General features: G+C 57.3%; 3 protein-coding genes across 3 annotated transcripts; 1 reads left to right on the plus strand and 2 right to left on the minus strand.

Moving 5' to 3' along the window:
* Positions 1 to 2,300: 2,300 nt before the first annotated feature.
* Positions 2,301 to 13,036, plus strand: SLC34A1 (solute carrier family 34 member 1). Its single transcript, XM_077137991.1, has 12 exons — positions 2,301 to 2,409; positions 2,568 to 2,717; positions 2,818 to 2,946; positions 3,023 to 3,166; positions 4,004 to 4,115; positions 4,223 to 4,418; positions 4,525 to 4,620; positions 9,890 to 9,959; positions 10,134 to 10,301; positions 11,530 to 11,646; positions 11,748 to 11,872; positions 12,533 to 13,036. Exons 1-12 carry the CDS (start codon positions 2,301 to 2,303, stop codon positions 13,034 to 13,036), a joined length of 1,920 nt encoding a protein of 639 aa, XP_076994106.1.
* Positions 13,037 to 14,684: 1,648 nt separating this feature from the next.
* PFN3 (profilin 3) lies at positions 14,685 to 15,747 on the minus strand. Its single transcript, XM_077137759.1, has one exon. The coding sequence runs from the start codon at positions 15,324 to 15,326 to the stop codon at positions 14,913 to 14,915; it is 414 nt and encodes a 137-aa protein (XP_076993874.1). The 5' UTR covers positions 15,327 to 15,747; the 3' UTR covers positions 14,685 to 14,912.
* Positions 15,748 to 16,124: 377 nt separating this feature from the next.
* On the minus strand, positions 16,125 to 21,832 carry F12 (coagulation factor XII). The gene is made up of 14 exons (XM_077137760.1): positions 21,666 to 21,832; positions 21,284 to 21,341; positions 20,164 to 20,263; positions 19,934 to 20,004; positions 19,495 to 19,605; positions 19,213 to 19,344; positions 18,974 to 19,078; positions 18,668 to 18,833; positions 18,342 to 18,568; positions 17,999 to 18,230; positions 17,636 to 17,772; positions 17,402 to 17,551; positions 16,692 to 16,840; positions 16,125 to 16,606 (listed from the first exon to the last, which is right to left on the minus strand). Exons 1-14 carry the CDS (start codon positions 21,720 to 21,722, stop codon positions 16,439 to 16,441), a joined length of 1,863 nt encoding a protein of 620 aa, XP_076993875.1. The 5' UTR covers positions 21,723 to 21,832; the 3' UTR covers positions 16,125 to 16,438.
* Between the last annotated feature and the right edge of the window lie 1,511 nt (positions 21,833 to 23,343).

The raw sequence follows: 23,343 nt of genomic DNA on the forward strand, positions 1-23,343 counted from the left end.
TTTGGGTAGCCAGGAAATAAGGGACCTGAGGGCACCACGGACTTGGCTTGGAGGGCAAGGGATGTGTCTGTCCCCTCAGGGAGTGGCGGTGGAGGGGTGCACAGAGGGGAAGGAGCGCCTGGCCACAGTTCCCCCTGCAGAGCTGATGATTAGCAATTAACTGGGAGGAATCTGGGGGGTGAGGTTCATCGGTTAATCAGGGAACCGAGGGAAGGCAGCTGGGGTTCTAGGGACTTTGCCCTTGCCCGAGCGTATAAAGAGGAGGCCCTGGTGTCTCCTCGGGGTCTTGGGGCTTCCCCGAGCTGCTGAGCAGGAACCAAAACACCCAATCCCAAGGTGAGTCCCAGGACCCCACACCCCGACCGTCTCCCCAACTCTTGGTAGAGAACAGCACATCACACCAGCCAGGAGTCCTCGGTCCCAGCCCCCTCTCCCAGTCTCCCACCACCGCTTCCTCCCTGTGACATCTTAGCCCCCAACTCAGCCAAAGGACACGTACTCAGGGCTTGGAAGTCACCTCTGCCCAGTCCAACAGTCAAGGACCCTCGGGGACAATGGAGGGGGAGTTACTGAGGCAGAATGGGGGCCCCTTTCCCCAACAGCCAAGAATTCTGGGGCAGTGCAGGGGGCCCTAAAGTAAGCTGGGGCCTTCCTGGACTTGGAGACAGAATAGGGGGTCCTTCTCACCTAAAGCAGCCTTGGTCTGAGCTTCACTTACTGAGGGAAGGCCGGCGGGGTTTCCACATATGCAGGCCCTCTAAGGCCACACAGCCTTCTCAGCTCCTGAGCCGAAATATACGCGTGCACGCACACACACACACACGCGCACACACACACACACACACACACAGGTCCTCTAAGGCCACACAGCCTTCTCAGCTCCTGAGCCGAAATATACGCGTGCACACACACGCGCGCGCACACACACACACACACACACACACACACACACACAGGTCCTCTAAGGCCACACAGCCTTCTCAGCTCCTGAGCCGAAATATACGCGTGCACACACGCGCGCGCACACACACACACACACACACACACACACAGGTCCTCTAAGGCCACACAGCCTTCTCGGCTCCTGAGTGGAAATATACGCGTGCGCGCACACACACACACACACACACACACACACACACACACGCACAGGCCCTCTAAAGCCACACAGCCTTCTCGGCTCCTGAGTGGAAATAGACGCGTGCACACACACACACACACACATACACACACACACGCACAGGCCCTCTAAGGCCACACAGCCTTCTCGGCTCCTGAGTGGAAATATGCGTGCACACACACACGCGCACGCACGCACACACACACACACACACACACACACAGGCCCTCTGCACTCTTGCTTCTCTCCCTCCTCCTCCAGTTCATGCCCAGTCACTTTTCATCTTTCTCAGGAAGATTTCCCCTCCCCCGAGAGCCCACCCGTGCCGCGGGGCACTCTCACCGCATCCTGTAGCTTTCATTCTAGCACTTGTCTCCCTTTTCCACTCATGGGAGGAAGAATTTGATTTAGATCTACCTCCTCCACTGGACATTGGGCTTTCCAAGGACAGAACCTCTGTCTGACTTCATTACCGTGGCACCCAGCATCTAGTTCCCAGCCTGGAAGAAAGCGAATGCTCAGTAAATACTTGCTGGATGAATGAATGAATGAATGAATGCTCCAGTCTGTGGTGACTGAGTGGGCTCTGCTAGGTGTGTGCCTGCCATGGGTGTCTGTGTGTATGGACCCCATGTGCGTTTGTCTGTGAATGTGAGTGTGTGTGGATGCAACAGTGGGTATGTGAATGTGCAGGGGTTGGTGTGAATGTGTGTGAGGGTGTTTTGTGGTGAGTGTGTATGAAATGTGTATGAGTGTGTGTATGTGCAAGTCTGGGTTTGAATGTGAGTGTGTATATGTGTGAGGTGTGTGTGTATGAATGTGTATGTGTGATTATGTGCTTATGAGTGTGAATGTGTACAAATGTCTGTGGTATAAGTGTACAAATGCGAGCTTGAATATATGCATGTGTATATGCATGAGGTAAGTGTATAGGAGATGTGTGAGTGTGTGTGTGAATGTGAGTATGTATGAATGTTTGCGGTGTAAATGTATGGGTGTAGGTTTGAGTGTGCATGAATGTGTGGATGTGTGAGGGACGTGTGTGAGTGTGCATGGGTGTGTGTCGTATGTGTATGACTGTGTGTGCAAATGTGTGCAGTGTATGTGCAGGCGTGGGTTTGAATCTGTGGATGTGAGTGTGCGTCCAGGGCTCAGCAGCTGTTGCACTTGCAGACACAGGATGACGTGCTACGGAGAGAGGCTGGGGGGCCCTGCCGTCTCCCCACTGCCCGTCCGCGGTGGGCACGTGATGAGCGGGGCCGCCTTTGCCTACATGCCCAGCCCGCAGGGTGAGTGCCACTTCCGCCCCGCGGACCCCGCTCCCCTGTGGGTGCCTGCGGCCCCGGGGGAGCCCTCTGCCCTCCGCCTGCCCTTCCCATCCTCCCCCAAATCTTGGGGCTCTGGGGACTCCTGACCAGCCTCCCCCGACCACCGCCCCCCACCCCAGTCGTGCACAGGATCCCAGGGACCTCCGCCTATGCCTTCCCCAGCCTGGGCCCCGTGGCCCTCGCCGAGCCTGGCTGCCCCTACGGGGAGGTCCTCGAGCGCCCTGAGCCGCTGCCCGCCAAGCTGGCCCTGGAGGAGGAGGAGAAGCCAGGTGGGCCCCGGACGGTGGGGGGGTGGGGAAGAAGGTGGGGGAGGGGAAGACACTCCCCCCAGCCCCCTGCCCGCTCTGCTCATAACCAGCCCACCCCCAGAGCCCCGGTGGGCCCGGAGGCTGTTCAGGGCCGCCACGACGCTCCTCAGGGTGCCGCTGATGCTGTCCTGCCTCTACCTGTTCATCTGCTCCCTGGATGTGCTCAGCTCAGCCTTCCAGCTGGCTGGAGGTAGGGCCCGGGGGGAGAGGACTGGGGAAGGAAGGGTTCCTGTGGGCCTCAGCCAATGCTGGCTCGCGCTCCCCAGGGAAGGTAGCTGGCGACATCTTCAAGGACAACGCCATCCTGTCCAACCCGGTGGCGGGGCTGGTGGTGGGGACCCTGGTCACCGTGCTTGTGCAGAGCTCCAGCACCTCCACGTCCATTGTGGTCAGCATGGTCTCCTCTGGCTGTGAGTTGGCCACCGGGCCCAGGAGAGGGCCGGGGAGGGGCGGGGATGGTGGGTTTCTGAACGGAGCGGGGGTGGTAGCTTAGGGCTGGGGAATCAGGAGGCAGGAGTCGGGGCAGTGGGCTAGGAGCATCTCCCACTCTGTCCTCTAAGGCATGGCCAGAAGTCTGAGCCTGGCCGGGGAGGGCAGGACACCCCCAGGAGCTAAGAAAGGTGCCAAATGGGGACCGAGACCCCAGGCAGGCACCCTCCCATATTGCCACCTCACAGTCACCCACTGGATCAGCGAAACCTCTACCAGAGAAACAGAACCAGCAGAATACACAGATTTATATAAAGAGATTTATGGCAAAGAATTGGCTTGTGTGATTCTTCATTCTGCTCTTAAGACCTTCATCCGATTGCATGATGCTCACCCAGATGATCCAGGCCACTCTCTGGATTAACCACATCTGCAAAATACCTAGATTGGCATTTGTTTGAATAACTGGGGACTATGGCCTAAACATATGCACGCTCAGGTATACATGTGCACATGCAAGCACAGGCGTGTATTTGCACAGAGGACATGTGTGCTCATGCATGCGCATGCCTGCACGCTTGCTCCCACTCGTGTGTGTGCGGTGCATATTTACCCACACACATAGACGTATTCACCCAGGCCACGGCCACGGGTCCTGGGATACCAAGGCTGGGCTGTCTGCAGCATGGCTGGCATGCCCACAGCGGGCTGGGGTGTGGGTAATGCACCTGACAGGAGCTGTCGTGGGGACAGAGGCAGCGGGGCAGGAGCGGGGCAGCCCCGGCCCGCTTTGCTACAAAGGCGCCCTCTCCTGCCAGTGCTGGAGGTAAGCTCTGCCATCCCCATCATCATGGGCTCCAACATCGGCACCTCTGTCACCAACACCATCGTGGCCCTGATGCAGGCGGGGGAAAGGACTGGCTTTCAGCGGTGAGGGGGTGGAGGTGGGGTGGGAGGGCTTTGTACTTGTCAGGGGAGGGTGGTCCCTCCCCGCCCCTCGGCCCCGGCCCACCCTGCAACGTGGCCTCCCTGCCCAGGGCCTTCGCGGGGGCCACGGTGCACGACTGCTTTAACTGGCTGTCAGTTCTGGTCCTGCTGCCCCTGGAGGCGGCCACGGGGTACCTGCATCATGTGACTGGGCTCGTAGTGGCCTCCTTCAACATCCGCGGTGGCCGTGACGCCCCGGACCTGCTCAAGACCATCACAGAACCCTTCACCAAGCTTATCATCCAGGTGGGGTGGGGGTAGGGGGGAGTCTGGGGCACCCAGAGCAGATGGTGGCATGAGGACCCCCACTCTCACTTCCCATCTCCCTCCCCGGCTCATGTCTTGCCCACAGCTGGACAAGTCTGTCATCACCAGCATTGCCATCGGTAACGAGTCCCTGAGGAATCACAGTCTCATTCTGATCTGGTGTCACCCAGATCCCGGAGAGGTGAGTCCTAGGCCTGGCCCCCCAGCCCCAGGTGAGAGGACTCCCTCTGCAGGCAGCTGTCTGCTGGTTTCATCATCCACTCAAACATTTTAGGTATACAGTCAAGATGGTTTAACCTGGAGGGCAAATAGGTGAGCTTCTAACTGCAATACTGTGCCTGTGGCAGACATTGCTAATCCCTCCCCACACGCTGCTTTAGGCAGACATGATCAATCAATTCTGGCTGGGAGGTGATTGATTTACCCCACGGGTACCTGGACCCACAACTTCAGCATCAACTGAAACTTGATGAAGATGCAAATTATTGGACCCTTCCCTAGACCTACTGAGTCAGGGGGGAAAAAAACCCAAAACCTCCGGGAGGGTGGGGCCCAGCAGCCTATGTTTCAATAACCCTTCAGTTCTGTTCCACAGCAAAGTTTGAAAATCATTCTTCTAGCTCAATTCTCTGGCTTTATAGGTAAGGAAATAGATTCAGAGAGATTAAGAAGATTGTCGGGGCTCGTCCTACAGTGTCACAGCCCAAGCATAGGTCTTGGTGAAGGACTCTCGACTATCCCCCTGGGTACCAGGGAGTGGTCAGAGAAAAAGAGAGACAGAATTATAAGGATACCTGGGAAAGTAGGAATAATAGGAAACTGGCCTTAGGAGAGGGACAGGCAGACCTCATGAAGTCCCTGAAAACTGCCCATCTTGAGATGCAAAGAGCAGCTTGTGGCGCCTCCCCTGGAGATGATCAGAGATGTGAACCCTCATCTCATTCTGCAGTGTTTCTGCTGCTTTCTGCCTTCTCCTGCCCGAGAAAGAAGTTTTGTCCAATCGGCTGGACCCTCAGCCTCCAACACAACATGCCAGGCTCAAGAGGAAGCAGTCAATTATTAGCACACTTCCTTCCTCAGCTGTAAAAACAAGAAAGAAAAGAAAATGCTTCATCAAAGCTGCTATCTGTAATACTCGCTTCTCCTTAATTATTATACCAGAAAAGAGATTCAATTTAGAACAAGACTCAAGGAAATCCCAATCCTGAGACACAAGCAGGAGCCTTTCTACTCGCTACTTTGTATTCCCTGACCTTTATCTGGGAATGAACAGAAAAAGAACTCAACTCACCCTCCAACGTTCCTTTGCATTTGAAGTTCTACCCAGCTCCAGCTCCCCACTTCTGAGTCTCAGAGGCAGCTCGATATCAAAAAGCCCTGGCGGACAGCTTTCATCCAGGCTTCCTGACCTCTCTTGCATGCCAGCCATCCTCTCGCCAGCTCTCTGAGCCCTCTCTGATCTCTGTGGACCACTCAGAGTTTCTCTACTTCAGAGCAACATCGCAACGCGAGAGCAATCACACGCTTTGATTATCATGAGAAACAAGCCACAGGAGACCCTTGGCCCAGTTACTTCCTTCCTCTTGTATGCCTACTCACCTGCAGCTACATTTCACAGCCTCAACCAACTGAGACTTTCAACGTTTGCCATCTCACCTAATTTACTCCTCACGCAACTCCCGGGAAGTGGTCATGGTTATGCCATTTCAGCCAAGGGGAAAGGAAGGCTCCGCACGATGAGACTGCCCTCAAACTTTTTTCCACCACTCCAGCTGCCACTTGCCTGAGCGCCCAATTCTCACTGTCACTCTATCACGCCCTGTCCTTCAAGGCAGTGTCAAGGTTGGATTTCCTTGGCTTGATCAGTGGCTGTGAGGTGGAATCAGAACTTACTGTTCTTACCTGGCTCTGGTATATTGACTCACACAGCCAAGACCTTGCTCTTTACCTGGAACGTGCTTTGGCGGCTCTTTCTGCACCAGAGATTGAGTTTTCCCCTTGGCTACAGAGTCTCCCAGTGCTCCCTTCCAACTGGTTTTCATTGCCTCCTGCTTACACCGAACTGGACCCTTGCCCAAGCTGGTCTCCAGGGAACTAATGCCACCAAGGAGAAGGACTGAGCAGTCCCAGCGTTTCCAGACTGGGAAAGAAAAACCAAGTCCAATTTTCTGGGTCCATATCTTAGCACTCCAGGCCTGACTCTATCCTGGGAATATTCTCCAGTGTGGTCACACTTTAGACCGACAACCATACCTGCCTAGTTTAAACAAGCAGCTTTTTAGGACTTGGAACCTGGAGAGCAGGGTTATTACATCACCATTTTACAGATGAAGACAGAGGGTCAGAGAGGTGCAGTGGCTTACCCAAGCTCATGCAGTTGAGCAGGACACAAATCCCAGTGGGAGTCTGAGGCCCATACTCCTGGCTCCCCATCTCACTGCCTCAACCAGATGCCAAAATGACTTCCCACCACTTGTGTCCACTCCTTGTCCTGCTCTGCCCACTGGGCCTTGTGTTAGGGTTCTCTAGAGAAAGAGAACTAATGGAAGAGGTGTCTCATGCAACCATAGGGATAGAAGAGTCCAAAATCGGCAGGGCAGGCTATGAAGCTGGTGGCTCCGAGGAAGGGTCTGGACAAACTCCACAGGAGAGGTTGGCTGGCTAAAGAAGCAGTGAGTCTCTTCTTCCTTAAAAGGCTTCAACGGATTGGATTATCTCATTGTGGGAGACACACCTTAGTTGATCGCAGATGTCATCAACCATAAATGCAATCAACTCACTGATGATTTCATACACCAGCCTTCCAGTTTCTCAACCAGCCACAAATTAGTCTTGCAGCAATGGTCAGACCAGGGCTTGCCTGACCAGACAACTGGGCATCATTAGTTGGCTAAATTGACACCAGAACTCAACCATCACAGGCCTCAATGTCATCAGAAGATCACAGCCACCCTGAAACCATTGCAAAAGTGGCAGGCACTGCTCTAAGGTGGATTTCTCTCCTTCGCCACCAGAGGGCGCCTCAGGCACGGCCTTCTCCCTCTGCTTGCACGAGAACAAAGACCCTGGAGCTCTCCTGCTCCGGAGGGGAAACCAGCCTGCAGGCCCACATCTGTGCTTTCCTCCCCAGGGGAAGGATTCTTGGAGCCTGGCCCTCTACTTCAAGTTAATCACTTCCTTCAGTTCCCAGAGGTGGCTTCTTAAATTGGGGTGTCCCTGCAGGCCCTTAAACCCCAACTCTCTATTCCCACTAGTCCCTGGGGAGAAATTAGCAGCGTTAGGCACCCCCTGCTGCAGAGAGGAAACTGAGGCCCAGAGAGAGATTGTTTCATCCAAGGTCACACAGCTGGGAGCGGCTCAACTGAGGTTTGTGCCCACACAGTCCTTTCTTCCCGCAGAGCTCACCACCACCACTCCCACCTCTCCACCCCTTGGAAGCCCAGGACCCTGAGACTCCCGGCTCTTTTATAGCTTCTACACTCCTCTTTGATGCTTTAAATGTCTTTGGATTCCCTGTGAGCTCAGCAAACCCAGGCAGAAGGTCAAGTTTCCAAAGCCCTGGAGGTCTTAGCCCTCAGCCTTGCCCTGCCCTTGACTCTGCCAGCTCTGGGTGGGGACCCCAGCGAAGTCCCTTCTCCCCCTCCTCCTCCTCTAGCTCCCCAGGGTCCCCCAGACTCCTCCCCCTGGAGACCCCTGGGCCCAGCCCAAAGAAGTTCAGTGGGAGCACAGGCTGGGTCAGGCATCCGCTCATCTCAGGATCACCTCCCTCTTGGTGCTTCAGGCTGGGGACCCCCAAAGAGCTTCTCCCTGAAGGGGCTGGTGCCCTTGGGCATGTCTGCTCCTGGGGCAAGTTTGCAGGACCCCTGAGTTCAACCCGACTTGGGGAAAAGAATCCAGAGAATCCCAGGAAGACACTGATCCTAACCAAGGAAGGCAATTACACACACATGCGTGCATATATGTACACAAAGCCCTTATACCATCTGCTCCTCGACAGGTCCGGGGAGAGGATCAGATCCTTATTTAGAGGCACAATTGACTGGAGGGTTGTCGTGAGCCCAGGGCTGCAGTGGGCGCTTCGCATGCATTTTCTCCTGTAGGTTTTACCACAGCTCTTTTATTATCCCCACTTCAGAACATGGGCTCAGAGAGTGCCATGGCTTGCCCAGAGTAGGTGGTATAAGAAGCAGGATCTGAGCACAGCTGTGCCTGCCGGCAAATCCCTGGTTCTCCCCCTCACCCCTGGCTCACCCCCTTACATGCACTGTAGCTACCACCACTTTCCCAGTCTGATTTTCCGATCTAACCCAACAGAGACTATTTTCTTCTGTTTTTAGCCTGCAATTCAGGCCTGGTTTAATGGTGCCATGAGGCCTTGGAGGGGCCCCTGGGGGGTTGATGGTAACTGCCCATTTATGCTTTCTCCTTTCCCACTGCTGGATGGCTGCTTGGCTCCTGGAGGAAAGGCAAGGCCCCAGGGGTTGCCTTTTAAAAAGTAACTCGCTAACCCAATGAGGCTACAAATTAGTGGACCACGGGCCCAGATTGGGCTGTTTCCGCTCAGTCTTTGTAGAAGTGTAAAGCCCGCCTTACAATGGTTACCTGCATTTGCAAATTGGGAGATTGTCACTATCAGTTTTGGATTCTCTTGTAAATTTGGACAATCTGGCCAAACTGGATGGAGTTAAGTAGTTTAGTACTTAGCTCCTTAGCACTTAGTAGCTTAGTACTTGGTAGCTTAGTACCTAGCTCTGGATGAAGCTAAGTAGCTGAGGCAATGGACCTGCAGAGTCCCCACCCACTTCCCATTCCAGCCCAGGCCCCACCCCACCCCGTGTACATTACCTGCCTGACCCTGTAGCCCTTTGAATTGGGGGCCTCCCTTGGGGAGCCTCCAGGATTGCATTAACAGTAGGTAGAGAAGGGAGGAGATATGGGATCTGGACCACCTGCTCCCCCATCACTCCCTCCATCCAACTTCCCTGGATTAGGAACCAAGTGTCAGGAGAACTGGGTTTGGGCTCACACCGACCTTAGGGGAGAGGATGGGGGAGGGAAGCCGGGGCAGGGAGGGGCACCATGAATGGGTTTGCTAATAAAAGACGGGGCACAAGAGGGTTTTCTGAAAAAGGGGGATGTGGCCTACAGCATCCCATGCCACTGAGAGGTGGAAGAAACCAAGGACAAGAGGCCACAGGCTTTGCTCATCAGGGCAGTGGAGCCAGGCCAAGGATTCATGGGACAGAATGGCCAGATTCTTACATGGAAGGTATTTTCACCCACGTTTCTTCAGTTGGGGAAATAGGCTCAGAGAGGACCCGTGCCATCCTAGGTCACGAAGGAAGGAGGCCCATCCCCACCCCCCATCTCTCCCTAACCCCCCATCATAGCCCTAACCGCAGGCTGCATTTTTCCTACATTCTCAAAAACCCCCTCTACTCTCCATCTAGGCTCCCACTGCCACGCTCAGGGCAGAGGCCAACACCAGCGGGGCCCTTGGGAACGTCACCATGCAGAAGTGTAAGTGGCTGCAGCTGGATGGGAGGTGGGGCGTGGGGTGGGGGCAGACCCAGTGTCCAGGCTGAAAAGGCCTCAGGTGGTGCCTTAGGCTCGGCACCCCAGGAGCGGGCAAAGGGGGGTGGTTGCTGGGAGATGGGGATCTGCTTTCAGCTGCTTGACACCAGCCCCCTGCAGGCAACCACATCTTCGTGGCCACGGGACTGCCTGACCTGGCTGTGGGGCTCATCTTGCTGGCTGGCTCCCTGATTGTCCTGTGCACCTGTCTCATCCTCCTTGTCAAGATGCTCAACTCCCTGCTCAAGGGCCAGGTGGCCAAAGTCATTCACAAGGTCATCAACACTGGTGAGCACTGGGGAGTCAGGCGAGGGGGGTACAGACCCCAGAATGAGGTCCTTCCGGATCTCACCGAGTTCCTGCCGCTGCCTTGCTGTGTGGTCTGGGTAAAGCCCTGCCCCTCTTTGAGCCTCAGTTTCCCCACCTGAACACCTCACCCTCTTTGAGCCTCAGTTTCCCCACCTGAACAGAGAAGGAATTGGACCAGGTGACTATGGAGGCCCCCGAGGTGCTGATGGTCCCTCTGGCTGGGGTTCCGTTTTTAGCAGGAGGCTCAAAGGTTCTCAGGGGCCATTGCTGGAGTCAACCAACAAATGCTTATTAAGCCCCTCCAGTGTGCCAAGCACCATCAAGTGCCAGAGACATAGGGGTGAGCCAGGGGAGAGAGAATCTGCACTTGAGGGGGCCAGGCAATAAAAAAGAAACGAACGAGGGAGAGAAATTCAGAGAAAGAGAGGGGTAACCGCCAAGGAAAGAGTGAAACAGGGCAACGCCTCAGAGTATGGAAGGGGTGGCTTTGGACCAGTGGGGGAAGGTCTCAATGAAGATGTGAGTGAAGGGTTTTCCATGCAGAGGGAACCGTCAAGGCAAAGGCTCAGAGGCAGGAGCTAGTTTGGCAGGTCTGCAGCACAGAGACAGGCCCATGTGGCTAAAGCCCCACGTGACTGGGGGAGAAAGACAGGGGCGGTGGGTGAGATAGCAGGGTTGGGAGCCAGGCCCTGGGGGGACTGTGCTGCTTGGACATTAGCAATGGTCACGGGAGCCCTGGTCAGGGTGGTGGTGAGGGAACGACACCATCTGATTTTCAAGCTTCATTTTGAGATTCTGGGACATGGCCTAGAACTGGGAAAAGTCGCATGACAAATGCTGGACTCCGGGGCAGCCAGGGTGCTAGGGAAGGATAAAGGGGAAAAAACAAGGTCGGCCCGGGGAGGGCTTTCTGGCACAAGTGATATCTACAGGGAGTCCTAAGGATGATTATTTAGGAGCCCAGGAGGATCTTCCTGGCAGAGAGAGGGGCCAGGGCGAAGGCACGGCAGGGTGACGGGACCAGGCTGAGAAGGGCCTTTAATTAACCCAAGAGGAAAGAGGGCAACGGGATGCCCCCGCTTTGACCTGATTAAGGTTCTCCTTGGAAACTGGCATCCGAATAGCTCCTCCCCAAGCTGGGCTCCAGCTCCTCTCCTGGGGACCCTCCCACTGACCCAGGCCCGCTGGGGCGGGGGTTCTGTTGCAGACTTCCCAGCGCCCTTCACCTGGGTCACAGGTTACCTGGCCATGGTGGTGGGCGCTGGCATGACCTTCATTGTCCAGAGCAGCTCCGTGTTCACCTCGGCCATCACCCCGCTCATCGGTGAGGTGTCTCCCCACCCCCACCCCAGCCACGGTGGGTGGCAGGGAGAAGGCTGGAGGAGGGAGCTGGGCTGTGAGTTACTACCCCCCACCTCCCCCAAGGCCTGGGTGTCATCAGCATCGAACGGGCGTACCCCCTCACCCTGGGATCCAACATCGGCACCACCACCACGGCCATCCTGGCCGCCCTTGCCAGCCCCAGGGAGAAGCTGTCAAGTGCCTTCCAGGTGCGCCAAGGGCAGGGAGGCCAGCCAGAGGCAGGGACAGAGCCGGGACTGAGGGGGTCACAACATGTCATGGATATTGTTTTTGACGCTCGCGAGGTGCCACCCACTCTGCCAGGCCCTGTGGGAAATCACTGTGAGCCGAGTAGACCGACAGTGATGTCACCCTTGAGACCTTAGGGTCTCACTGGTGAGGGAGATGTTCACAGTGAACAGGTGCAGAGTCTGATTCTAGAGAAGAAGGGCTCTTAAGGTGTGGGGGAGCTCCTGAGGTGTGTGTGGGGAACAGCCATCGGAGGGGACATCAAGCAGCAAAGGAGAAGCCAAGGGCCTGTGGTCAGGACACAGACAAATTGGGAGGCCATAACTTCCGGGTCAGGCACTAATATTAATCTTTTGGTGGCTGAATCTTAGCAAAATCTGCCTGCGGACTCCTGCAAGCAGGTTCTCCTGCCCTCTGTGCAAGGAGGGAGGGCAGGAGAACGTGGAGGGTTCAGGGCAGTAGTGGCTATTTACCAACTGGTCCGGAAGTATTTCAATATTTTTATAACAGGGGCAGCCACCTTGGGGTGGGCCCCAGGGTATGGGTGGCCTCGCTGCTGCTCAGACCAGGGCAGACCCCCACCCCCACCCCATTATCTACACCCTACCCCACCCCTGCAGATTGCCCTCTGCCACTTCTTCTTCAACATCTCGGGCATCCTGCTGTGGTACCCGGTGCCCTGCATGCGCCTGCCCATCCGGATGGCCAAGGCCCTGGGCGAGTGCACGGCCAAGTACCGCTGGTTCGCCGTCCTCTACCTCCTTGTGTGCTTCCTGCTGCTGCCCCTGCTGGTACTTGGTGTCTCCATGGCCGGCTGGCAGGCCATGGTGGGAGTGGGCGCCCCCTTTGGGGCCCTGCTGGCCTTCGTGCTGCTGGTCAGCATTCTGCAGAGCCGCAGCCCTGGGCGCCTGCCCAAATGGCTGCAGACATGGGACTTTCTGCCCCACTGGATGCACTCGCTGCAGCCGCTGGACCGTCTCATCACCCGGGCCATCCTGAGCTGCGCCCGGCCTGAGCCCCGCTCACCCCCACTGCCCGCCAGGGTCTTTCTGGAGGAGCTGGCCCCCGCCACGCCTTCCCCGCGCCTCGCCCTGCCCGCCTGCCACAATGCCACCCACTTCTAGGCCGCGGGCCTGGCCTGCCTCCTGGAGCCAGGAAGGGGTCTATGCATGGTGCCCCAGGGTGGGAAGGCAGAGGAGAGTGCGTGTGAGTGTGTGTATATGTCTGTGCCACTATGGGTGGGCCTGCCTTGATGCAGGTCCGCCACAGTCTGGGCTGGTGTGACCAACAGTCAGTGGACATGCGCCTGGCGGCACGTTCCCGGGGGTGGGGGGAAGCCGGCCTGTGATTGTGCAGGCATGGGGATGCTTGTATTTTGTACACGTGTGGGCCTGCGCATGTGTGCACAGATGTACCTGTGCGCCTCGATGTGCACGTGCCAGGGTGTCTGGGTAGGATTTTGAGACTCTGAACCTGTGAACGGAGGCCAGGCTTGCAGCTCTGTGCATACCTGACTGGGCTGGGCGGGAGGGAGGTTTGGTCAGAGTACATGACCGTGTGGCTGTCTGCTTGGGTCAGGGACTGAATTCCCACCTTCTCTGCCACCTTCCTTTCTCCACTATAACAATCTCATCCTCACCCAGGGTTTCTGCACCGCCAGCTCCAACCCCCTTCCCAAACACTGCCTGATGGGGAAAAAATAATAATAACAATAATAAAAGAATTAAACTCTCTCGATGCATTTGGAAGGCTTTTTGCTCTCCTCATGGAGCGGAAGATGAGACCACGGTTTGGGGCTCAACAGTACCATCTCCCCTTGCAAAATCTTGCTTAACAGCAGCCAGCCCTGCCCCAGCCACGATGTCTTCACATCGGATCTGGAAGGGTGGGTCTTGTAAGCAGTCCTAACTCCCCACTTGACCAGCCTTAATGAGCCCAGAGCACAATTCAAATGTCCTGGAAGCCCCGCTGAGAGTCCAGGGCCACCCTCCAAGGGCTCTATGAGCCTCCCCTCCCAACTCCCACCAGGCTGGCCCTCTTCTGGTTTCTCCTACCTTCAAAATCCACCTCCCACCCTCTCACTCCCCTTTTCTGGGACAGCCTCAGTGCTCCAGATGAGGACACATAGTTAGGGTCTGTCAGAGCCGCTGGGGGAGGGGGCATGGAGGGTGGAGGTGGGTAACAGGTCTTGCCTTGGACCCTACCCAGTCCATGGGGGTGGGGAATAGATACCCTCCCTCCCACCTTTGGCCTCCACTTGGGGCCTTTAATAAACCGGGCCTCACTTCAACACATCCAAGCAGTTCAATTCCTTCTCCATAGGGCCTCTTGGAGCTGAGGCCTGCAGAGTGAGGGGCAAAGGGTGGTGATCCCCAAGTTCCTACCTCTAGTACAGGGGACTCTCTGGGCCTTTGGGCTCCAGTGGGTCGGAAGGGGGAAGGGGGAAGGGAGGACAAGGGCCCCCGACCAGGGGGTATGGTGGTCTAGGACGTGTCCCCTCCAGCTGCAGGAGTCTTGGACCCCCAACACTGCTTTCCAGCCTCCTAGCAGGACACTGTGTCCGCTCACAACACTTGCTAGTGCTTCCTGCAGTCAAGTGGAGGGGCGACAGGTACATTGGCCTGCAGCTATTGTGAGCTGGGGAGAGGTCGCTGGAAAGATGGAGAGGGGGGAGGGGCCTCCTTCTACTGTTTGTCATGTACAGATGTGCCAAATTTTTGTGAGAAAGGATGCTAGGGCCTGAGCCAGAGGGGGTGAAGAGAAGACCCCATCCTCGGACGGAGCACCCATAGGTGCCAAAGGGCAGGAGAGGGCTCTTCAGGGCACCTGGGGATGGGAGGACCAGGTCTAGAGCAGCTTCCGGACTCATAATCCCAACCCCGCCGGGCCACCCTTCTGCAAGGATCTTCCGCTAAGCGGGTGTCCTCACCTGCAATTCCCTACGCACAATGGGAGTTGGAGCCCATCTGGCCAGGTGAGAGTTTATTCCTGCCTTGCCCGCTAGGTGCCCTGCATGCGCAGCCCGCGGATCAGCTGGTGCACGGTCTTGTTGAGAACGCCCCCGTGCACGCCGCGTCGGCCCATGAGCACCAGGAGCGCGCGCGGCGTGTGGCCCACGCAGACGCAGCGCCCGTCCTGGCCCTTGGTGCGCGCGTCCAGCACGCCGTCGCCCTCGGCCATCAGGTGGTCGCGGATGACGCAGCAGCGGCGGCCCGCCACGCTCAGGCCCGCCTGCAGGAAGGTGCGCCGGTCGTGCCCCGTGAGCACCCCCACCTCCTGCGGCGAGATGGCCGCCAGCAGGCCCCCGGGCCGGGACGCCCACACGCAGCGATTGTCCGAGTGGCCCACGATGGCCACGTCGTCGATGCGCTGGTCCCGCAGCACCGCGCTGATGTAGCCCTTCCAGTCGCCCATCCTGGCTCCGAGCACGCCCTTCCGCCTTGCGATTCCCGGGGACGCCCCGCTGCAGCCGGCGCCTGGAACGCCCGGGGCACCGTCACAATTGTGGGGGGTGGGGTGGGGGTGACGTAGGCGGCCCGGTGACGTCACAAAGCCGGAGCGGGGAGCCGGAGGGGGTGGTTCGCAGCTTAAGCCTGGTGCGGTTCTAAAGATAGCACGCAGGAGGGGATCAGTCAGGGTCCAAATTACCTTCAAAAATCAATTTAAATGACCGGTGAATCATAGCACACGTGGTTAAGAATAAAAAGAGATGGCATGGTGGTTGGGACAGTCAGACCTCTCAGTCTGGAACAGAACCATGTAACCCCTAGACTCTAGTTTTCAAATGTGAGCGTCAGAATCCCCTAGAGAAAGGCTATGAAACAGATTGCGGGGGTGGGCGGGAGGTGGGGGTGGGGAGGGGTGGAGTGGCACCCCAGAGTTTCTGACGCAGTTATATCAGAGTTTGCATTTCAACGAGTCCCCTGGCAACGCTTGGTGGTCCCCTAGTGTGAGTTGGGGAGGTGTACTCCAAAAGGGCACACTATTATTTTAACATTAGGCTTTTCTAACAGTGGTTCTCTACCTGAGTTGCAAGTGGAATCCCCTGTGAAGTATTACACACATACTATTACCCAGTTCCCATCCCTGGAGATACTGATCTAATTGTTCTGGGGTGGTTCTTGGGTATATTCTCCCCAGGTGATTGATTCCACCTTCAGCCAAGGTTGAAGACTGCTGTTCTATGAACTTCAAATGTTAAATGCTAGCTCAATAAGCCAATAGCTAGACCAATAGATTTAATTTAGATTAAATCTAAATCGTGCATGGTGAAATCTCATGGACCCGGTTCTCTGAAGGGCTGTGGAGAAGGTGTACCCTGATTCTCTGCCTTGGCATGGACTCCTGAAGCACGTTCGCGCTCACGCATTGTCAAGACATTTTATCCGGGCCTTCGCCACGCCCGGCACCCGGGTAGCTGCGCTGGGGAAAATGGGACGCAATCTTTGCCATCCCATCCATGATTGAGGGCCCAGCTACCCTCCCGCTCCAAGACCACCCTAGAGGGAAAGACGATCCGGGCGTGGTCAAGAAGACGTGTGCTCCCGAATCCAGGCCAGGTAGCTGGCTACGTCGGTGTAGACGCCCGGCTTGTAGCGCTCGCCGCACCCGGAGCCCCAGCTGACGATGCCCCGCAGGACAAGCCGGCGCTCCGCGCTTGCGTCCTCGCATACCAGCGGGCCACCGGAGTCACCCTGGGTGGGGACACGCAGCTCAGGGCCCTCGGCTTGGGGTCTGCCGGGGAAGGGTTGGGGGGGGCAACCGGGGCCAAGGGCTAACCTGGCACGCGTCCGTGCCCCCCTCCAAGAAGCCAGCGCAGAGCATGCCGGGGGCGAAGGCCTCTCCGTGCACGTCGGGGGCCGAGCAGCGCTCCGAGGAGATGAGCGGCACCTGTGCCTCCTGCAGGAAGCTGGAATATTCCTCCGCCTCTGCAGATGGAGACGGTCTTCCTCACCATCCCCCCGCCCCCGACTCACTCGGGTCGCCGCCTGGACTGTGGACTTGGCTGTGCCGGTCGCTTCCAACCCCCCTAGTCTCCTTCCTCCTTCGCGGCTACCCGGGGAATGGCCCTTGACTCCATTTTATAGACGAAGAAACTGAGGCTCGGGAAGGAGCCGGGATTGGAGAGGGTGAAGCAGGAAGTCCACCTCCACCCGGACCTCCCCATTCCAGGGTCTCAGGCACCTTTCTCCCTTGACTAGTCACCGGCTGATGGAGCTCTCCGCCAACGTCCTAATCTGCCCTGGCGGTCCAGAGCTCGGAGTGAACCAAGAGAAAACGCGATTCTCCCTGTACCTCCCCCCCCCAGGAGTTGTGGAGAATCCCCTAGTGGATCCCCGATCCTGGGAGGAAGGGACTGCACAGGGTAGAGCCCTGCAAGTTCTCACAACCCACGAGGTAGCGCCACCCTGCACGGTACCCAAGCTGCGGGTTTCTCAGGCTTTCCCCGGTGGTCAGGTGTCTCCCCGCCCCGCCGCCGTCCAGCCTACCCTCAAACTGGTGGCCCCAGCCGGCGAGCTCGCAGCGCGAGGCCTGGGGTTGGACGGATTTGGCCGTGCCGCCCGGCAGGCACACGGGCTGGACGAAGGGCGACAGGCGCGCGCAGCTGCCGTCCGGGTTCTCCTGCAGGCGCAGCAGAGCTAAAGCCAGCGGGGAGGAGCATGAGGCCTGGACGCTGAGGTCTCGAGCCCTCCCCGGCCCCCGCCAGCTTAACCCCCACGCACCCAGATCGTGCTGATAGCTGATGGGCGAGAAGGCCTCGTGCAGACGGTAGGCGCGCACTGCCAGCGTCTGGCAAGGCTCGCAGCTCTGGTTATGGCGGTCCTGGCCGAGCACCACCGTCAGCTCCTCCGGGGCCGGCCTGAGAACAGGGTGGGGTGAGGAAGCGCGCTGGGAGCCCCCGGCGGGCATCCTGGGCGGGGTGGGGGCGGAGGGAATCCTCTGCTCCCGAATCACACACTACCCCCCCCCCCCCGGCCCGGTTTCAGCTTCCTTCCGGGTTAGGGCGCGGGGAAGGCTGCAGGGCAAGCAGGAGAGAGGAGCTAGGGAGGGGACGCGGTCGCGCCGCAGGGAGGGCGGGCACTCGCCGGTTCTGCAGGCAGTGAGCCGCGGTCAGCACCCAGCAGGGAGCGATGAGGCTGCCAGCGCAGAAACTGTGGCCCCAGTACAGCGCGGCGATGTAGGGGTGCGCTCCCGGCAGCGCCACCAGCCCCCCGACGACGCGGCTCAGCGAGGAGAGCCGCTTCCGGAGTCGCTGTCCGCAGCCCGTCGGACCCGTGGGGGGCAGAGGGGTCTGCTGCTCCGGGGGCGCGCGCGAGACTGTGGAAGGAGACCACGCTGAAGCCCGGAGACACCCATTTCCTGCGGTGATCCAGCTCGCCCCGCGCCCGCGCCCTCTGTGCTCGGCCTTCTGGCCCCTTCCCCATCTACCTGGAGTCTGGATTTGAGGCGGGGCCTGGGCGGTGGGCCGAGGCCGCTGCGAAACCGAAGGCCCGGGCCAGGCCAATTCCCTACTCCCAGACGGGAGCCGGGCCGGAGACTGGAGCTGGGGCACCGCCGGGGTTGGGGCCTGGCACGGCGCCAGGCGGCAGTGTTCCCAGCTCAGCCGGTCGCTGCTCAGCACGAAGCACCACGGACCGGTGTCATTGTCAGGGTTCCTGCAGCCACACAAAAAGGGGGACCCTGTTAGAGCGCGGGGAGCCCCAGAAGGCCCTGACACGGAGAGGGGATGCCCGGTCGGGCCCCACCGGGCGCACCGACAGAAGGCGTGGTCGCCCAGTCCCCAGTTCAGCGCCTGTTCTTCAGACACGTTCCGGTAGGTGGCCTCCGAGGTCCACGGCTGGCATGGGGCGCCGGAGAGCGTGGTCCCCGCCACGCCACGGTAGCTGAGTCCGCGGCCGTGGTAGCAGGTTGCCTCAGTGTCTGAGGAGAGAGGGGGCTTTCTGCAGCCAGGGGATGGTGTGGCCCTGGTCTCCCTCTTATCCACTTTCCCTCTAGGAAGCCCTGCCCACATCGGGGCGGGCTTCTGCCTTCCCCCACCCCATCCCCCAACCCTGTCTCACCCACGTCGCAGAAGGGTCCCGCGTAGCCCGCGGGGCAGCGGCACAGGCGGTGGCCCTCCGCCTCCAGGCAGCTCCCGCCATTGAGACAAGGATTGGTGCTGCAGTCTGGGGGAGGGAGCTGTTGAGCCAACCCTGGGTCCTGAGACCCCACAGACAGCGGCCCCGCCCCAGCCTCCTCCCAGCTTCTCCTCCTCCTCCTGGGCCCTTCCCCCCTGCCCATTCCTGCCCAGTGCACTCACCCCGGCTGGGCAGTGGCTTGCAGAGGGCATCAGGTCCCTTGCACTGGCACCTGGCCGCCCCTGCCGGCTGGAGCCTGTACCATATCTTATTCTCGTGGAAGAACTGCAGAAGCTGAGGCTCAAAGCACTTCTCTGGGGACAAAGTGGGGCGGGGGGCAGACAAAGCCCCTCAAGAGGGGCTCAGACCGTGCCAAGACTGGGCCAGGCATGGTCTCCAAGGCCCCAGGGATCTCTTCGGTGGGTCCAGACCTGCCCCTGCCCCGGCAAACCCCTACCCCCTACCTCTCTGGCAATGCTTCCCGGTGAGGTTCTCAGGGCAGAGGCAGTGTGGGCCGCTGGGCATGTTCACGCAGGCCCCCCCATTCCGGCAGGGGCTGTGTGTGCTGCAGTGGTCTGAGAGGTGCACCCAGCCCGAGGAATGGGGACAGCTGAGTCAGATGGTTGTGGGATCGTGGCAAATGCTCCCCTCAACGTGCTTGTCTGGTGACCTTGGTACTCCCAATTTCCAAGCTTTCTTTTATTTACCTGCAAAATGGGACTACCCCCTCGCCCCACCCCTCCACCCCCACCCTGCCTTTCCCAGAACTCTCCCTTTGGTCTTCTGAGAGCTGTTGTGGAAGGAAAGGAGAAGCTAGACCTAGAATCCCAGGTGCATTGGGTCTGATGCTACCCGGGAGAGTAATTAGATGGGAAGAGGGGGCCCTGATCCTCAAGGAGGCACCTTTTACTTTCTGAGGCTTCAGGCAATATGACCACTTCTGGTCCTGCTCGAAATTGAAGGTGGTAGCACACCTGTAGAAAGAGATGGCATCTCCCTGCTTTGCCCAGGCCAGCTGGGCTGGCCTCCCCTCTCACTGGCTCCCTCTCTCCAAGCAGGGTCCTTGGGCAGAAGGACCACCCTGTCCCCCCCTACCCCACCTCTCCCACCCCTTCTGGTTGGCCTTTTCTTACCAGGGCCTGGGGCCCGGCTTGCCCCTGTGGGTGCATCTGTAATACAGCTGCCCGTGGTACTGGAAGGGGAAGTGGCAGGGCTCCCCACTGACCGTGACAACTGCAGGGGCAACACACTCCCTGAGGGATTCCCCCCACACCCACGTGCCCCTAGAGAGCCCGGGCACTGCTCCTCATGGTTGGCGGCCCTGGGGGCCTCGAAAAGGAGTGTGTGCAAGCTAGCACCCTGCTGAAGGACAGGCCTGGGAGCCAGGCTGCTGGAGTGGGCTCTCAATGCCACCATCTACTAACTGTGGGACCCGGGGCAAGTCTGCAGCCCCATGGCCTAGACAAGGGGCTTGCTGGATGTTGAAGACACTTAAGCAGTCAACCTTGGCTTCCTCATTTGTGAAGTGGCAGTGATACTAGCATCTGCTTCCAAGAACTGTGGCAGGCCAAAATGCGATAAGTGCCGGTAAAACCCCTGGCACATACCAAGTGCTCAGTAAGGCCTTGATGCTATTTTGTTGTCAAAGAGGGCTCCTTGGAGAAAGAGGGTTCTGAGATGGACCTTTAAGAGGCAGATGGGATGGACAGAGAGGAAGAGGATCTCAGGTAAGGAATTAGGTTGGGTCAGATGATCGTGAGGCAAGCAGGTTTACTGGGTGTGTGGATGGTGAGACAGGGTGGAGGGAGGCCAGCCTTGGACTGTGCTGGGCCTTGAATGCCACTCTCAGAGGCTTAGACTTGAGCCCACTCAGCCAGGATCTACCAGGGCAGGGCCAGGGCCCATCTAGTTCACAGATAAATAGTTCATGCCTGGAAGAGCGAAGGTAATGGGGAGCCATGGCAGGGTTTGAGCAGGGGCAAAATAGCAGATAACCCCCCCCCCATCTAAATGGGAGCTTGATAATGCACAGCTCAGTACCACTCTGGGTCCCCAGCACCCAGGGGCACAAGACCTGGCACAGAGGCGGGTGCCCAGGTTCTAGTGGCAGCCAGAACAATTCTGATGACAAAGAATGAAATATGCCCAGGACCCCTCCACTCGCCCCCAGCGCCCGACACCCACCGTCTGCACTGGCCCCACAGCCCCAACCCCCACCGCAGGCATCTTAGCTGGCAGAGCCTGGCCACTTACCCACGGAATGTTCTCCAGCAATGTGCTTATACTTTTTGGAGGTGTTCCAAGGTGGACTCTGTGGGGGAGGGGGAGAGAAGAGGGAACTTGCCCAGAAAGTCATAGCCTGGCTCTAATCCCATGCTAGACTCCAGCTTTCTCTCAGGCCAGAAATCCAGAGATTTCTTCACGAGAGCTGGGATCTCCTCCTTTTTTTCTCCCATTATCTCCTCAAGGGCCCCTCACCCTCTGACATGCAGGCTGTGCCCTCATAACCAGCTCTGGTTCCCTGTGCCCTCTTCCTGGGCCTCCTGGGGCCAGCTTCAGCTTCTACCAGGTCATGACCAAGGGCATGGCTAGCATAGACCATCCCGGCACCAGCCTCCTTTCCCATGTCCCTCACCGAAAGTGTGGGGTCCAGGCTCATCAGCAAAGACCCTAGTAGCAGCATGGCGTTCATGGTGTCCGTCTGGCAGACCAACTGCCTGCCCAGGAGTCCAGATCAATAGGACTGGTCAAAGGTCCCTGGGCCTGGGAAGTGGGGACTGGCCACCCTACCCTCTGGCCTGCTGGGGCACAAGCGGTGTGTGGGAAGCCAAACAGAGCAGCTTCCCAAACCCCAATGGGAGGGGAGTTTGGGAGTTAGTGGGTGGAGCAGAACAAGTAACAAGTGGAGTGCTCTCACCCTGTCCCAGTTAGCAGGACTAGAAACAAGAATAAGGGACGTTCTCGCATTGCAGTCCCTGTTGGTGGTGAGGGGGTTAAGGAGATCAAAGAGAAGCTCCCTAGGGATCTTAGAATCCACTGGGGAAGTGTATTCGTTTTCTCTTGCTGTGTAACAAATCACCACACACTGAGCAGCTTAAAACAGCGCAGGGGTCACATCTCACTCTTTAATTTTTTTTTTTATTTTGTTTGTTTGTTTGTTTGCACTTCATTCTTTTTCATGTGACTATCCTGTTATTGCAGCACCATTAGTTGAATTTTTTCTTTTGGGTGGAGGAGGGGGTTGCATGGGCCGGGAATCAAACCCGGGTTTCCCACATGTGAAGGCAAGGATTCTACCACTGAACAACCCTTGCACCCCAGACATCTGTTTTTTTGTGTTTTTTTTTTTAAACTTTTTATTGTATAATATAACATATACACAAAGCAAAGAAAGAAAAAAGCAAAAGTTTTCAAAGCACTCTTCAACAAGTAGTTACAGGACAGATCCCAGAGTTTGTCATGGGCTACCATACCATCCCGTCAGATTTTTCCTTCTAGTTGCTCCAGAACATTGGAGGCTAGAAGGAATATATAGTTTTTTATCATCACTTTTTTTTGTATGTGTGAAAAATAACATATATATTAAAAAGCAATAAATTTCAAAGCACAGCACAACAATTAGTTGGAGAACAGATTTCAGAGTTTGGTATGGGTTACAATTACAAAGTTTTAGGTTTTTAGCCCTAGCTGCCCTAAAATACTGGAGACTAAAAGAAATATCAATATAATGATTCAGCAATCATATTAGTTTGTTAAACCCTAACTTCTCTGCAGAACTCCACCATCACCTTTGATGTCTCTTCCATTCTTTAGGGGTATTTGGACTATGCCCACTCTACCTTTTTCATGTTGGAAGAGCTGTTAATAATAAGGGGTCGGAGATGGAACTAGCTGATATTCTGGAAACGGCTGGGTCCTCTAGGTTTCAGGACTTAACTGGTCCAGGGACCCATCTGGAGGTTGTAGGTTTCCGGAAAGTTACCGTAGTGCATGAATATTTGTAGAATCTTATATAATGCCCTAGCTGTTCTTTGGGGTCGATTGGAATGGTTTTGGTCGGGGTTTGGCAAGTTATGATTGGCAGCAATGTGTAACTGAAGCTTGTGTAAGTGTGGCCTCCAGAGTAGCCTCTCGACTCTATTTGAACTCTCTCAGCCACTGATACCTTATTTGTTACACTTCCCCCCCCCTTTTGGTTAGGATGGAATTGTTGATCCCACAATGGCAGGGCCAGGCTCATCCCTGGAGTCATCTCCCATGCTGCTAGGGAGACTTTCCCCCTGGATGTCATGTCCCACAGAGGGAGGAGAGCA

This window comes from Tamandua tetradactyla, chromosome 20 (assembly GCF_023851605.1).
Source record: "Tamandua tetradactyla isolate mTamTet1 chromosome 20, mTamTet1.pri, whole genome shotgun sequence".
NCBI classification, from domain to species: Eukaryota; Metazoa; Chordata; class Mammalia; order Pilosa; family Myrmecophagidae; genus Tamandua; species Tamandua tetradactyla.